Source organism: Syngnathus floridae, chromosome 5 (genome assembly GCF_059516105.1).
Source record: "Syngnathus floridae isolate MCC-2025c chromosome 5, RoL_Sflo_1.0, whole genome shotgun sequence".
Lineage (NCBI taxonomy): Eukaryota > Metazoa > Chordata > Actinopteri > Syngnathiformes > Syngnathidae > Syngnathus > Syngnathus floridae.
Genome location: NC_142417.1, coordinates 7,318,786 through 7,335,148, shown reverse-complemented (window position 1 = coordinate 7,335,148; position 16,363 = coordinate 7,318,786). Strand labels below are relative to the sequence as shown.

Genomic DNA, 16,363 nt, shown 5'->3' with positions numbered 1-16,363 from the left:
TGACCTTGCAAGTCTAACCCCCCCCCCCTTCAATATAGAACTGCAACCTGAATAAAAGGCTGGCAAATTCCAGATTTTACTGAAGTATGGACTGGAATGTGTTTCATTTACAATTAAGCATTTCCAAAGATAGTTTTGTTTGTCGTGACTGCAAGACTGTCCGCCGAAGTACTCTCCAATCCGTCCAGTTGCCCCTGAGTGGGCGTCGTCAGGATTATCTGCAATGGAAAACAGCTTGTTCATCCACCTCCTCTCCACTGCAGAATCAAAGATGCCTGGTGTGTGAAAGCTTGGATGCCAGCAGGGCAGCATGCACTAAGAACAACACACTGGTGGTGCTCCTACTGAAGAATCTCAGCTTCTTCCTCTTTCATGATGCCTGTTTGGCCCAGAGGCCTCGGGTCTTGCTGTTACTGTCGCAGAGAACGCGCCGCTCGTTGTGTATCCTCTGTGGCCCAAGCGCCGTTTCGCCGATCTTCCCTCTCAAGTCCATTGTCATCTCCTCCATCCTTCTAAAGCGAAGGGTGTGGGATATGAATTGCACCAGGGAAGTTATAGAATGTAATTCTCTTATGGCTTGCTATTCCATCCGTATGCAAACAAGTTGTGCTGCAGCAGTGCATATTATGCATGGATGGCAGTGAAATATGTTGCTGGCTTTGGGAGAAGTAGAAGCACCAGAGCGAGATTGAAAAAGTTTCATGTTTTTTCCAAGTTGGTGCTGATGGCAACTCCTTTGTGGTGCATACCAGAGGTTATGCTGCTGAGATGGACTGGCCGAATTCTGGTCACATACAGAGAATCCGCATCTATTAGCATTATTTTCTCCATGCTTATCCGGGAAAAATTCAATTGTTGGCAGCTTTTTGTGCATTTTCTATAATGTTCAAATATGCCTATAATCAGTGTTGGAGAAACAAAGTTTATTTTCTACATGAACTAGTTCAAGATTCAAGAATTTTTATTCGCCATGTTTGAGCGTGCCAAACAAGGAATTTGACTTAGGTACATCTCAGCCTCTGTTCAACTGTTCAATGTTCAACTGGTTCAGTTTATACTTGACGATTCCAAATCCTGAACTAAATTCAGTGTTTTCAAAAAATGTATTTTTTTGTGCTGTTTTGTTTTGAACATGTTGCATTACCCTCAAAATAATCCCAATTTCCCCTTTTGCTGCCACACATTCAGTAAACACGAATAGTAACCAGCTGCAATTTTCACCCTACAATCTTCCTAATACACAAGCGCAAATCCAATGAAAGCTAGGCTGAGGTAGAAAATTTGCAATCACACTACCAAAATCCGCTTTCTTGTCTCCCGATGGCCGTAACACTGTAACTTCCTGTGCCGTCCTGCCTCTCAAAACCCAAAAGAAAAATACATAAAATGCCTTCCAGGAACTCACAAAAAGTACAAATTACCCGTGCGGGGCTGAAACATGGATATTTACAATTTACTTTGGACTTTCCAGGAATATAAATTGAATAATATCTTTAAGAAATCTACAAAAAGGAACATCACACACCACTTTAATCATTTCACATCACAAACTGCACAGTATATTGTGGGCTCAGCTGTAATATAACATCTTTGCTTGTTTAGCACCAGCACACGTTTGTATCTATCACTAAAGAGCTTCAACCCCTGAGGAGTCATGGGTGGTGTTATAAAAGTGTGTCCTTTCTCTCATTAGCCGCAAACATCTGTCCAGGCGGCTGCCACTGGGAGATTGTAATGGCAAAAACCGGAAACACTTGCACTGGCGCACACACACGCGCCATCAAACACAAAAGCACATATAGTAGCCGTGTTAACGGCATGCTCCATACTTTCTTTAACATCAAAAAACATTTTAACAAGCACAGAACTCGACATAGAGTCTGTTTATCGTGATTTTCGAGTGGAAGTAAGAGTGAAATTGTCTTCAAAATCACATTTTATGGTCTACTAGTGAATGAGTGGAAATGTACTCGATGATTCATAAAGAGAAATTAAGGTAAAGATCTTGCGTTTAATTGTGAGTCATCACTCGGCGTCCGTCTTGTTCTCTCTATCCGCTGACAGAATGCTTTATGGCGGCCGTCACTGTTACGATGATGAAGTTTTATGGAGACACTACGGGAGATTAAAGCGCTATTAGCCACACGCCGTCTCCCGCTCCAGCTGTTGCTTTTTGTTTATGATCTTAAAAAAAAAAAAAAAAAACGTTTAGGACATATTGGCAACTAGGCAATTATAGTTAATGATATACGAGAGGATATGTGGCGTGTGAGAGGGCCATGGCACAAAGGGCACACTATTACAATTCAAATAAATATTAGTTAAGACTAAAATAAAAAATTAAAAGATGTCAGCAATGTGTTTTGCTAATACTAACAAACAACAATATGCTTCATGTTTTTTTTTTTTTTGGTGTGTTGCAGGTGGTAGAGACCAACTTGGTGGCCTTTGACTGTCACTGGATCCTCATCAACGAGGTCAGTTATTAAATAGATACAAATTTGATCCATCAGTGTGTTTTGTATGTATTTTTTTAAATAAGTAAACGTTCTTCTGCTGATAAAGCAGAACTGAGTGTCATGTAAGCTTGTATCTGGTGAGTTAAAATTTTAACTGTTGTATACCAACAAGAATTCATTTCAGAATTGTAATTGGAATGTAGCAAAGCAGGCCGTTACATGTGATCAAATAACTTCTTTTAATGTGGTGAAGCAGCATGTGGCTCAGGTCATTGTTGTACGCCCTATTCCGAGTCACCCAAAATATTTATAATATTTTTTGTTTAGAATAACCAATTCTGTGCATCTTTTGGAATTAATTTCTTGCAAGACATGAATTCAAACAACAACCAAAAAACTGGCTTTATCTTTACATTGGCCTTTCCCAATTTAAATTCTCATTTATTTCTCAGGCTGTTAAGCAGACGATATTTGCTTGTGACCGCTGTGGAATCCCTTTTGATGAGAATAAGTTTTACAATCCAAAATTAGGGAGGTAACTTCAATATTAATAACACTGGGAGGGGAAATGAGAGGACGAGGAGTCCACTAAGTCACGATCTTAATCATACTAGTAAACTTTGTTTTTTGGAGGGGGCTGATTGTGATTCCACAGTTTGAATTCATTTTGTTATTCCTCCCTGTTCACAATTTAATGTGACCGTTGGTGATAAGATAACATAATTAAACTTTAACATTCCCTATAATTTTATGTTAATGCATTTCCTGGAGAGCTTTGTTTATAATTTATGAGACATGCCTTTGATTAAAACACGAGCAAAAAAAGTGCCTGTGTCTGCACATTAAAGTCGAGTATGTACCACATTACCCCAAATAGTGGCTGTCGCTCTTATCAATGCCGTGCACCAATTAGTCCACTCAGATCCACTCGAGACCAATGAACATTTCCCTCAAATTTCCATTAGGAATAAAACAGGTAATAACTGTAATTACTTGAGTTGAAAGATGCTGTGAGTGACACAGGAGACACATTGGCAAGAATTAACTGGTGTCCCCTATTGAACTTGGCTGCTAACCAAAACAGCAGCACTCACAGAAGCACATAAATCAGTCCCTCAGGTGGATAAAAGTTTACACACTATGAGACTTTAGGGGACATTCATCTTTGGAAGGACCTTTTTATTTAGCTTCAGTGTTATATTTTGGGGCGGCAAAGGACTTCATTTGGAAGAAGAGTAAATGGCTTCTCTACACAATATTAAAAACTCTCGCATTTTGTGAAGATGACATCTTTAACAACAATCACAGACAGTCTTTCACAATGATTAGCATTCCTGTTATGTCATCACTCCATAATATTGCACAATGCTAAAGTTAGCAGTCTGTCTTGGATCTTGCTGTATCTATACATTTGTCCTTTTTTTTTTTTTTTTGACATAAACATATCAATTTAGCTTTGCCTAAACGGAATTACTGGTAAAAAAAAATGTTTGTATGTGGCTCCCCCATTTGCCGTTGTGTACATAACTCCCCCGCCGTACCTGTGGAAGCAGTGTCATTGTTTTCAAATAGAAAAGAAAATGACAATCGCGACAAGAAAAGTGTTAAGAACCTGTGGCTTCAGTCAAGGCACCACACGCCAAGGTTCCCCGTGTGCTCGCTTATGGCAGCTAACAATGTGGAGCAGCCCGCTGAGCGTGCTCTCTTGTTGATTGCCTGCTAGGCCACATTCTCATTGAGCTGTCAGACATCTGCTATTGTCTAACACTCTTCAGGCTGTCTCGTTGGCAGTGCTCTGCTCTTTTGGCAGCTTTACTGGGATGATCATGCAAGTCGAATGGCAACATTTTTGGTATTTCCGTGCACTACTGGAATGAATGTCATAAATTCCAGTTCGCAAACTTTTTGGGTACAGGGACCCCTTTTGAAAGAGAGTTTTTTTGCCCCCAAGGACAGCCTCATAATCTTTATTCAGCAGAACCATCAAATACCATGAGAAGAACTTATTTTTTGGAAATGTCAAACTAATATTCATGACCAATACAAAAAAAAATAATTAAGAAATCCAATTAAACAAAATTCATTCGTTTAGTCACCTATACGAGTTGACATGCACGTCTTTTATTAAAAACATGACTGTGCACAGAGAGGGACCAGTTTGCAAAATCTCAGTCAGTGTTGCCAATTTACAGACATCTATTTCTCAAAAAGGCAACAGTACTTTAATCGCTGCTAAGAAACAGACAACGTGATTGGAATCGTGTTCACGTTGTTTTTAGTATTGCGCTAACTGTGCAAGGTGAACGTCAATAATAGGGGTCAGTGGCTTTTGTTTCAAAAGTACTGATTTATTGACGTTGAAATCGTTTTACCCAAAGGCCTGTGCTTTCAAGCCACAAATATTTTGCCGAATTTGCCTTTCTTCACCAGTCGAACAGTCATATCAGAGCTTTGAATTGCTCCAAAGCTTAAAGGTGTGATTAAATCCTGAGATACACTGCTATCCTAAGACAATAGTTTCAACAAAAGCAACATATTCGGTCTTTGAGATTCTTTAGAGCCCCATTTTAGAATGATCAGCTCGCCATTAGTCAAGCAATGATGCCTCATCATAAACCAGAGCTGCTTATAAATGTTGACGATTAGAAATGTTGAAGATTAAAAGCATGAGAGGATAGAATGACACAAGTGAAGTAATGAGAGATAGTGGTGCCAGAATTTGGAAAACCACCCTTCCTATTTTCTTGAATCCCAGTTCTCTAGTCAGTTGGAGCTTCAAAGATACCAAGTGGGTAGCAAACGGGTGACACAAACCACCTTATTGTAAAATCCTAGCAGTATCTTAACCTCTTATTCTGTTTTAGGTCTGTAGGGATAACTGTGTGACAACATTTGATCTTTGCATTTTGTCTTAATGGGATTATTTTAATGTAAAACACAAGCTCATCTTCATTTTTTCCACCTGGCACAACCTTGAGTTTTGCTGCCCCTTACAGTATGAATAATCCAATAACAAGTCTAACAAAGATCTAAGTTTTTACCTTCCGATTAAATCTAGAACAAAAAAAATACACAATTAAACTTAATGAATGTACATGCTAAAACTGTTTGTGTTTGTTCAAGCAGTGACAAAACCAGCTGTGGTGGGGGATATTAATTCCCACATCATACAGCTTGACCGTCAGCATTTACATTATTAAAATCATCCTTTTCACTCTACTACACTAGAAACGCTCCGACCCAATGTCCTACTTCTGCCGATCACAATGCCGTCGAGAAGAATGTTCTAATCCGATGCATATGCAACTAGTCCATAACGGGATGAGTGAAGCTTTTTATTCAAACAGACTCTTTAAGTGGATGAAGGCTTCAATATTTTCTTGTACTTTGGAAAATGAGAATATATGGGAGGGAGCGCCTGGTGCCTCCCTGCGCTTTATTATGGATGAGGGGATAGCGTATGGTTGTCATAACTTTGCTTTATCTACAGCCAGCAGTTAGACGTCCCACTGAGACACAGTTCACACTTTATAATTGATCACCCTGCCCTTCCTCATCGCCTTCGTTCTGCTCAGGGGGTGAGGATGAGGAAGAGAAATGATAAAGGACACACACTCCTTCGCCTTTGCTCTTAAATTTTGAAGAAAACATTGAGAATTCTCATACTTGTCTTCGTAACAGTATAGTGCAGTTTGATTTTTGGTATTTGCATTGAAGAGGTTGGCAGCATGGTAACAGTTAGCATGTCTGCCTCATAAATCTAAAGTTTGAGGTCTGAATCTTCCAAATTTAACTGCATTTTCCTCACCAAACCAGTAATGTCATGTTTGTATTGCTTCATTGTTTTATTTTGATTTATTAATGGAAACAAACCAATAGGTCAAGCTTTCTTTAGCCGGTTAGCACCAGAGAAAGGCAACTGCAGGTGTGAACATATCTTTTAAAAATATTGATGGTGAAGGAGTTGTGGATGACTCTCAAACTTGAAGCAATAAAGACGTTGGGAGTTTTTCCCCATACCGAACGGGGAGCTCTTCGGAGGGTCGGCAGTAGAAATGGGAGGTCATAGAAAAGGTTAGAGAAGAAAGGAGTAGTTTTTCTCGCTCAAGAAAGAAGTACTTAATGTCTCGGGTGGGAGAGGTGAAGAGGCTGTGAGGAGAGGGGGCAGAGGACAACGGGATGAGAGATTTTTCAAACATAAAGCTGAAGAAAAGAGGCCTCTGTGCTCTTGGGTTGATGGGAGGGATCAGGATTTTAATGTAGTGAAATCTTTGGTTTATGCAGTGTAATCTTCCATTAAAATCATGTAAACACAGCAACAGAAAAAACATATTGTCATGGGTCTAAACTCAAGAAAATGAATATTCCTATCTCACCCAAGAGTGGAATAATTGAAACTTAAGCACATTTAACCTTATGCGTATGCCTTGTCCTCTCAAGTTTCAAAACAGGACAAGTAAGGAATCTATTTGTGGACTTCTGGGGGTGAAATGTGGCACAATTCCCCAAACAGTCGGCCTCTGGCTCTGGATTACAAAACTGAGAATACAGCAAAGAGAGACCATGCTGAAAATTCCTGAGAAAAAGACAGATCTGGTGGTCAAAGGAGAATTAAGATTCACACCAGCCAGTCAAGGGCAGGCATTGAATCGAGTGTCAACACACACACTCCCCTTCTCAAAAGACTCAAAGTCACAGACATTAATGCACATAAATCCCAACACACACACGAGACTATTTTCATGCCAGTCTGTGTTCGTACTTGTGCTGGCCTCTTTCAATGCAAAACGTGGACAGCATTCACCCAGTGTGACTTTCAGTGTTGGCGTGATCCAAAAGCTGTTAGCCATTTAGGGACTGAAGCTAAACAAATGTGACACACACAAACACACTCACGGGTATACACATTAAATCACATGTGCTCTCCGAGCGGAGTGTACGCAGATTAAGCAAGTTATCAGGTAGGTCATTTAATTCTATGTGATACAGAATGAAAAATAAATAGAGGATGTGGCTGAGCTTTATGTGACGACCTCCAACAAAAACAAGAAAGGTCTTCTCGCGATTATGCAACAAATTAAGGTAGAAGTCGAGAAATTTGTAGATAAGAAATGAAGATCATTATGGTGACCTTGAAAATCTAGTGGGCACTGTGTCTAGTTTCAATTGAAAATTAGAGAATTAAAAAGTAACTAATCATTTCATTGTTTTGTTTTTTTTATCTTTAAAAAAATGCCAGAATTTTTTATCAAAATTTCAGGCTCAAATAAAAAAATATGATATAGAAAATAATGACAGGAATATATTACAGTTGATTTTATTATTTTAATTGGCCCAAAAACAATCTATATTTTTGTGTTTGCATGCTTTTTTTTTTTTCCATTCAAACATATTTACAATTTGTTGTTAATAGTGCTCTATACTTCACATGAAAAATTTACATCTATCTCACAGCAGCGTGTTTCTTTTTTGCTGCCTCTCAGGAGATCTCCGACTATGACCTGCAAGAATTGGTAAGGAAGTCGGTGGGTCGACTAACTTTGGTGCGCCAGACCTTCCCCATGCCGCAGAACACAACCCAACGTTGCGTCAAGCACAACCACCGGATCAACACGTCCCTTTGTGACCCAAAGAACGCCAAAGCTCAGCAGCTGGAGGTGAGACCATCTCAAACCAATACACATTGGTCATTTAAAATGAAAGACTTTCACTTCATTGGTCTTTTTCTTCCTCTTTTAATGCACTTGAGGAATCCTGAAGAACTAATAAAAAAAAAACAAGAAAAAGGATAAACGAGCAGAGACATTAGGAAATTAGCTTCAGTCGTTGCTTCTTGTCTTATCAGTTGGCGGTTTTCCATTTAGTCTGGTTTGCTGGGTTGGACTCCAAAACCTGTTTACAGTGTATTTTTGATGACATGAAGTTGGCTGATTTGATTGCATCTTTTCTTGGTTTTAATTTGGCGCATCCTTCTGTGCGTTTATATTGCACTCAATTCAACAGTGATGTTTTTTCCATCTTTCGTGTTTTTATTTCTCCCTTGTTGTGCTTTTCTGCCCCCTTAATATTTTCCCCAAGGCAACAATATGCATGAAGTTATGATGGTGTGTGTGTATGCATGCGAGTCATCAAGCTGCCATCAGATGAACCACACAAAGGGGAACGTACGCTTATTTACGTGCCAAGACAAAATGTATGAAATTGAATCTTTGTGCTGTTGATTTATGTGGCTGCACAAGAGCCCCGGGGATCATATTTGATGAGACATGGAAATTTGTTAAAAGGAGAATTGTCGCCGCCGTGCTTATGGAGATGTCTCGGCGCGCCGGCGGTAAAACAAATTGACAAGGTTATCTGGAATACAACAAGGTCAGCTTACAGCTCTTGAAGACTTTCTAGCGAGAAATGATGGGTGTTAGATGTCTGCCAAGGCCGAGTCATGAAAGTTTGAGGCAACAATTTTTGTTAGGTGTACATCTGATTTTTCTCCTTAAATAAGCAGACAACTTTCTGGTTCATGGAGACAAGAACTGAATACCTGTACAGTAGTTAGAAAACAACCTTCGTGGTCGATTAACGATGACGACTTCATGACGAGACGGGCGGAGACCTTGAAATGAGGAATGCCTCATTTTTGTTCCTTTGCCCAAGCACGCAACTTTTTGGTGCATGGATGATGACATAATAATTCAGGAATTGGAAACTTTGTAGACTATGTACCTTAAAAATAACTGAATGAGTTATAGGCCAAAAAAAAACAACTTGAAAAATGTATCAAATGGAAGCAGTTTCTTTTTTTCTTTTAAGTTAGCAGTTGGCAGCTGGAGCAAATTTCATTTATCTTTATCCGGTCAAATTAAATACAAATGTCAAAGGAAGGACAGAGCTGAAATTTCAACACTGCACTAACTTGTTCAACTACGAGTCCTTTAACGCTAACAAACAACAATCAGTACAGAATTGATATTGCATTAAGAGCTATCTGAGTTGCCCACCTGTCTTCATCAGTTTTAGCTGTTGCAGTTTTCTGACCACATGCAACTAGCACTGCATGGGGGAGGTTACACTCAATAAATTCTTAATCTCAAACACCGCTTGGCACCCCTCCTGCATGAGGCATCGGCTCGTTTTATAGTGTATGCAAATTACGCCGTCAACAACACCAGGAGGCTCCGGTGCAGTGAAAGGGAGAATTTGTTATTCCTAATAAGACCCCAGCCACCGTCCCATTGTATGCATTAAATCCACAGTGAGGTTTTTGTTTGAAGTCACTGGAGGACAATGTGTTTTTTTTATGTGCGCCTGGTCAATACGTCGCATTGGTGGAAAGGAGAGACGAAGCACTTAATGGCCACGTAAGCACAATTTCACATTGCACTGAAGTGAAGCAATGCAGGCTTGGGCACAGATACATTTTCACACGCACACGCAAGATGCACACATGGAATGCAAAGCCCACTGATTGGCGAGGGGTCCCCGCAGCGCGTTAGATTTTTGTTCACTTTAATTTCTACAGAAAAGACAGAAAAAAACAGACATGTGACAAGTGTGTCTCCAAAGGGAGAGAGAAAGAGAGAGAAAGTTTGATGTTTTTTTTCTTTTATCTTATCTGCCTGTCTGTTCCCCTTCTAAAAAAGATTATACAAGAGAAAAACCTTGATGTCATTGACATCATTGAGCTTCTTTTCATTTCAAACTTATTATTCTGCATTTTGCTTTCATGACCTCTCCACTTCGGGACAGCACAGAATGAAATTTGCATCTTTCATATTGAACTGGAGTGAAAAGGGGTGTCCTTTAAAGTGCCATACCATAACATCTCTCTATTTATCATCAGGCAAAACAAGGTAATACAAAACTCGGTACGGTACATGGTACTGCTTGGCTCAGTTTATTTTTGGCTGTTTCTTAATATTTAAAAACCTTGCCGTATTGAATATATTAGTGCAGTATAATGCAGCATCAAGAGCTTAAGTGCAGCAAGTAAGCAAGTAAGTCATGGCCAGCCGGGTATTTCGAATGTTGGCATAACATGACGACGACAGATCCGCTCTGCTCGACCAATAAGTGACCAGCGGTGGGTTTCTTTGCCCAGGGGATCAGAGGGACCTCTTTTTTTTTCCCAAATTGGAAAGTGTTAATAGCCAGTTGAGCAAAGTAGGTACCATGCGGAGGAGTATACCAAATCGAAGGAGGCGAGAACAGAAATGAAGTTCACGTCCAATTTGTCTCGACTGCCTATTTATATGATTTCCAATAACAACCCAAGCTAATTGTTGACCCTCCCAGACATTATTAGCTTGTTTCCCTTTCCACACTTTACTTCCTTGACATCAATTCCTATTTGTCAACTAATAGCTGGGGCTATTTCGTACAGGGGTAAAAAAAGCAACGGAATAGTGAAGGTGGTTAGTGAAATTGCAGCTTCAGTGCAGGCGTGCTACTGTAACACTTTAATGGAGACACACAAAATGGTGTCACCAGGAATAGAATAGCATTTACCTTAACACGAATATATCAACAGGTTTTCTGTCATGCAACAAAGTCCTACAATCCTGCCATACTGTATGTTCCAATTAGAGAAACAAACACAGCGTGCTTCCAAATATAAATGAAGAGTGGCGGCCATCGTCCTTGGGTGCTTATGTGTACGCTCGTGCTTTGATTATTTCTACATGCCAACGTCTAAAAATAGACACGCAAACATTCCTGTTTTGATATGAGCCGTGGTGTTGCCGGCGTGCGCGTCTGTGAAAATTACTGCGCTTAATTAATGGGAGATGGCGGGTGTCAACTGCGCGTACTGCGCAATGGCGGCTCCTGCCGCCGTCAGTCTTTTCATTATCTTCTCGTTATCTTTTTTGGGGAGGAGGAGAGTCTCACTAAATCACGGTGTCATCCATCACAGGGCTGAATCGCCCCCGCCTCGCTGCATGGAGGTACACTCACGCTGCAGACTTAGATGTGCTTGGACTTAAAACAATCTCGTGGTTGGTGAATGTCATTTTAGCACACCAAAGGTTAGTTCAGATGCAGCGTGTGCATCTGGCAGTGAGTCACACTGGATTTGCATGAAAAGGGAAGCAGCTAACTTGATGCTTGCAAAAAAAAACACTTTTATATCAACACTGGTTGGCTAAGGGCATGTCTTATCCTAGATTATATAAACTTTGGTTTATCTGTAAGGAGTTAGAGTAATTTGTTGAGGCATGTTAAAGTAAACATGTTCCACAAGTCATATTAGTATGGTTGTGGTGGTAGTATAAATTTAGCATTGTTTTTATTCTATTTATTATTTATTGTAAGTTTTGTTGTATTTATCCATTTTATGTTCCGGAGGATCATCATGTTTGTTTTTATTTGAATTTTAGGGGTGTATTTGTTTTTGTCAAAATGACATGTTTGCTATCTGTTTCTCTATTATTTATGAATTCAGTGTCCATGTCATTTTTGCAATTGCTGATTATATATTTTGATAAACAATGCATACATGGAGAAATAAAAACATAATGTTAAGTTTTTAATTGATTCAGCGTTAAAAAATATTACAAAAACAGATTTAAAAAAATAAACAGAAATAAAATATCAAAACCAAGTGTGGGTGGAAAAATACTTATGTTTTAACTTTTCTATCTAATATTTTTTTCTTTAGATCACCAACCGCTACATCTATGACACAGTGCTGCTGCTGGCTAACACCTTTCACAGAAAGCTGGAAGACAGGAAGTGGCACAGTATGGCCAGTCTGAGCTGCATCCGGAAAAATTCCAAACCCTGGCAAGGCGGGAAAAGCATGCTGGACACTGTCAAAAAGGTACAATAGGAGATTGTATGATCTAAGCACTGAAAAAATGTCACTCAAGTCAACTCTGTCACATCTGGGAGAGGTATTTAAATCAGCTCTGGAGAGATCGCCATCAGGGACGCCTTATTGAAGAGCTGAACAGGCTGATGAAAGTGTTGCGCCAAAGCGTGGCCCGATTTCAAGGTGAAACGCTGCGATAGATACAAAAGCCACCGCGCCGCATTTATTATTGCCTCGCGTTAATCCTAAATTAGCATTTCACTTGGCGGTGCCGTTCAGAGAAGCCACCATTTCTAGAACAGTGTTTCTTTTTTTCTTTTTTTTATCGGTATCAGAACAAGGAGGCGCAGATCCAACTGGATTTAAACGTGATGAAAGATTGCAAGTCAAGGTGAAATGGAACAAAAAAAAGAAAGTTGAGACAAATAAGTAAAAGCCCCGCCAAGCAAATGTGAACTGTTCAGGAAGTGCTGGAAACTATCATAATTGAATTGTATGTTCTATCATATGAAGTGGAGTGAAACTTTCTTTGGGTGATGATGTACTTTGGGAATTACAAAACAGTAGGATCTATACAGGTTGTGAAGAGGGTAACTTGCCAAACTGCCGAATGTGCCGATGTCACAATTCATCCCGGGAGGGAATTCTAAAGCGTACAAGCAAAGCTCTCAAAGACGGGATCTTGCGGTTTCAACTATAGCGCCTGAGCCAAGAAAGAGAAAATCCTTCCAAAAGTTGGTAATTTTAATGAGCAATAGGACTTGGATTTGGATTTAACAAGCACAATGAAAAACACCAATAGTACACAAGAGACGAGCAGGAACTCAAACGTGGACATATGCTTCAAGCTCATGGACATGTGTTGTTTTATAGCAATTAACACATTTTTATGACTCTCCTATTATGCTTGCGTAAACTCACTCCATCTTCCAATTTTTGTATAAATTTGGTTAATGTCGCCACTATAGAGGCAGAACTGTCCTTACCTTTGTGATCCCATAAATAACACACACTGTGTAGTTGTGTAACTAAAAACTGCTGAAGTTGTTGCCGTTAGCTGATGGAAAATGGCATGTCGACATTTTAACAGGAAAGCAAAGTTGTCTTCACCGATATTTCCACTGCGATCCGTCTTTAAGAAGCCCGCACTTTGTATGGCCGCAATGATCCGATCTGTCTATGCTCATTACAAGCTCCTTTCTGATCGTTATGATGCAATTTATGACTTGGTGCAGTGAAATATGGTGAGGGTAATTCTAAAAGAAGGCGGAGGAACTGCAGAAGGCTCTTCGATTGCATCACTTCAAAATTTATTAAATTGCATGGTTGTGTGTTTAGTTCCCGCGAGTATTAACTGACTCACCTTATCACCATTACTTTGCCCATGATTGAAAGTGACCTTCCAAAATTTGCACAAGACTTACCAAAATGTGACCATTTTGTTAATGTTGGTGTAGTTCGGCGTGAGTGGCCTCACCAGCTTCTTGGAATTCACCGACAACGGCACCAACCCTAACATCATCTTTGAAATCCTGGGCACAAACTACGGAGAAGACCGTGGGCGAGGAGTCAACAGGGTAAGTCAACAAAGCACTAATCATGTCTGTATAAACAAAATGAGTGGATTTACATAAGTCCTCATTTATCTGCCTGCTTTTAGTCTTATTTTGTATTCAATGAGTGTAGCCCTGTTTCCTTTTATGTGGCCCACTTTAAGATTGTGCTGCTTTTCGGAATAGAGAGACCATTAGCGTGTTATTATGGAGCTGTTTTTTTTAACTGTATTCTGGCCTTACCTTATTTTCAATGCAAGATGTTAACTGGCTTAATAGAAGCCATTTCCAAGATTTCTTTTGTACTTTGTCATATAATATTTGTGCACAACACTTTCATTGAACAACCGTCCATTTTTTTTTTTTTTTTACAAAGTAGAATGGTAAAAAACAAAAGCTGTATACTACGACAATCAATTTAACATACATACGTACCATAGAAATGGGATTGAATTCCTCTTTACTTAAGATGTTTACCAAGAAAGTATTTATTTACCTTGTAGGACTTACAACCAATTTCTTGTACTCAAAATACATTTAGACAAGTGACATTGTGTATGTATAACCTTCTAAAAACTGACTGACCCCCCCCTCCGTACAAATTGGTCTCGACAAGACCAAGCCACTACAGTGACCGCCTGAAGTCTAGAGCCCATTTCTTTTTTTTCTTTCAACATCTTAACCTTTTTTAATGTGAGACACCACACGATACAGACAAAATGGCAAGTGTGTGCTTACTGCTGTTATTATGAAAGCTGCTCTCAAAATCACAAACATAGCACACCACAAACAAAAATATCTTCACCAACAATCGCAAGTCTCTTCCCGAAAAAAAATTACTCTTAACACGCGGCACACCACAGAATAATCACTCTTGATAATCTTTCAAAGACATCCGAGAAGCAAGCCTTTGCAGATTTTGATCTGAGACCGAGGTTGGGTCGGTTCATAGAGTGCAACAGCGTATGCACACACACACACACACACACACACACACGCACACACACACACAGTTCCATCCTCCATTCCAGCGGTAGCTGTGTGGAGATAAGATAGTGTACCGAGGAGCAAAATTAATCTTTACATCACAGTATTATTACATTAAGCCCAATTCGCCTAATGAAATTGCTTCATTACCGCTATGTTAATCATTCCCTAATACTTTTCTTCTTTAATAACTTGAAACGTATGCTTGGAAGCAAACGACTAAAGAGAAGTAAATATTGCTTTAAGAACATTTCTACGTTAACTGCCTCTTAGCGCAAGTGAGAGTTGCCTAATGATGCCGCATCCTCTGAAAAGCAGTTCATACACAGCATGTAACATTTTATTATACATTAAGAGTTTCTCTTCATGCATCAAAGGCTGAACTTGTTGTAACGCACCAGGGGACCTCAGAGGTCAAAACATTTGTTCCATGAATGGTGGCTGAGTGATTAATACCCCTGTTTAACAGTTTACATTTTCATGGTTTTATTTTGGGTCTAAATCTGCATGTTTTCTTTATAGTTGCATATTCTACTCTGGCGCCCTCCCCCATTCAGAGAATATGCACTTTAGGTTCAATAAACACCTTTTCTGACATTTACTTCGTTGTTGAATATCACACTTGAGAGGTAGCGATACACTCCAGAGATCATTAAAAAGTCAAGTTTCCACAATGTGCCCTTTAATTGCTCTATGATAACACTTCAGAACAAATAATTAGGTTCGTGTTTTTGTTTTGCTTCAATGACCGATATGTGTCATAGAATATGTGTACTGCCCCCTAACAACAAAAATATGACTCATAATTCATCTGTTTGTTGGCTAGTTGTGCTCGTGTGTATTCATTCGAATGCAGAGCAAGGCCAAAAGTGATTGTTTCATTTCCCGACTGTGCTCTTAAAGCATTTTTTAACTCCAGCAGTTTAGAGTGCTTTACTTTTTTTGACTCGGTGATCAATTTCATCCCTCTTCCCGGGCGCCGCATGTGGCCAAATTTATTCCCATTCTAAACACGCCCGCATGCTGAGTAATGATGGTTGTCTTGTAAAAATATTAACAATGGCTGCATCCTCAAGCATTTTTGCACACTGAGCTCGCAGCATTAACGCTTTTTGAATTATGGAAAACAGGCTCCAAGCATTGAGATGTTGATATATAAAGGCAGTATGTGTGGGCAGATTGCATTTATGATATGCTAATATGTTTGTACCCAATGCCATACAGACACACATGCACTCTAATTATGGCTATTAATTCTCCAGATACTACTTGACCTAAGCTGTAATTCATGTCTACGTTTTTCGTTAGGCTAGATTTATCCTGCCGCTCGAAACGACCAAGAGACTACGTCTATCTTTTATGGTTTGCAGTGGTAATATGTAGTGACATCAAGACATAAAGCACATGCTGTGTTTCCTATGCTTGCTTTTGATCACTAGCATATGGCAGGGAGCCATTTTGGCAGCTAATGTGAGAAGCTGATATTGAAGTCTGCATCTTCACTGTAAAAGGACAAAAGTGTAGATTTTACTTAAATTTAACAATGTGTTTTGTGGTGG

At 39.5% G+C, this 16,363-nt stretch overlaps 1 protein-coding gene across 11 annotated transcripts in view; it reads left to right on the top strand.

Moving 5' to 3' along the window:
• The window catches only part of grid2 (glutamate receptor, ionotropic, delta 2), a 260,165-nt gene that overhangs the window by 165,748 nt on the left and 78,054 nt on the right, over positions 1–16,363 (top strand). For all 11 annotated transcript variants that reach the window (XR_015858677.1, XR_015858676.1, XR_015858675.1 and 8 more), the window contains 4 exons: positions 2,424–2,477; positions 7,943–8,116; positions 12,112–12,273; positions 13,722–13,841. Coding sequence is in view for 8 of the 11 variants with exons in the window: in XM_088376626.1 (XP_088232752.1) it covers positions 2,424–2,477; positions 7,943–8,116; positions 12,112–12,273; positions 13,722–13,841 (510 nt within the window). In the remaining 3 variants the exon portion in view is untranslated. The remainder of the gene's footprint in view (positions 1–2,423; positions 2,478–7,942; positions 8,117–12,111; positions 12,274–13,721; positions 13,842–16,363) is intronic.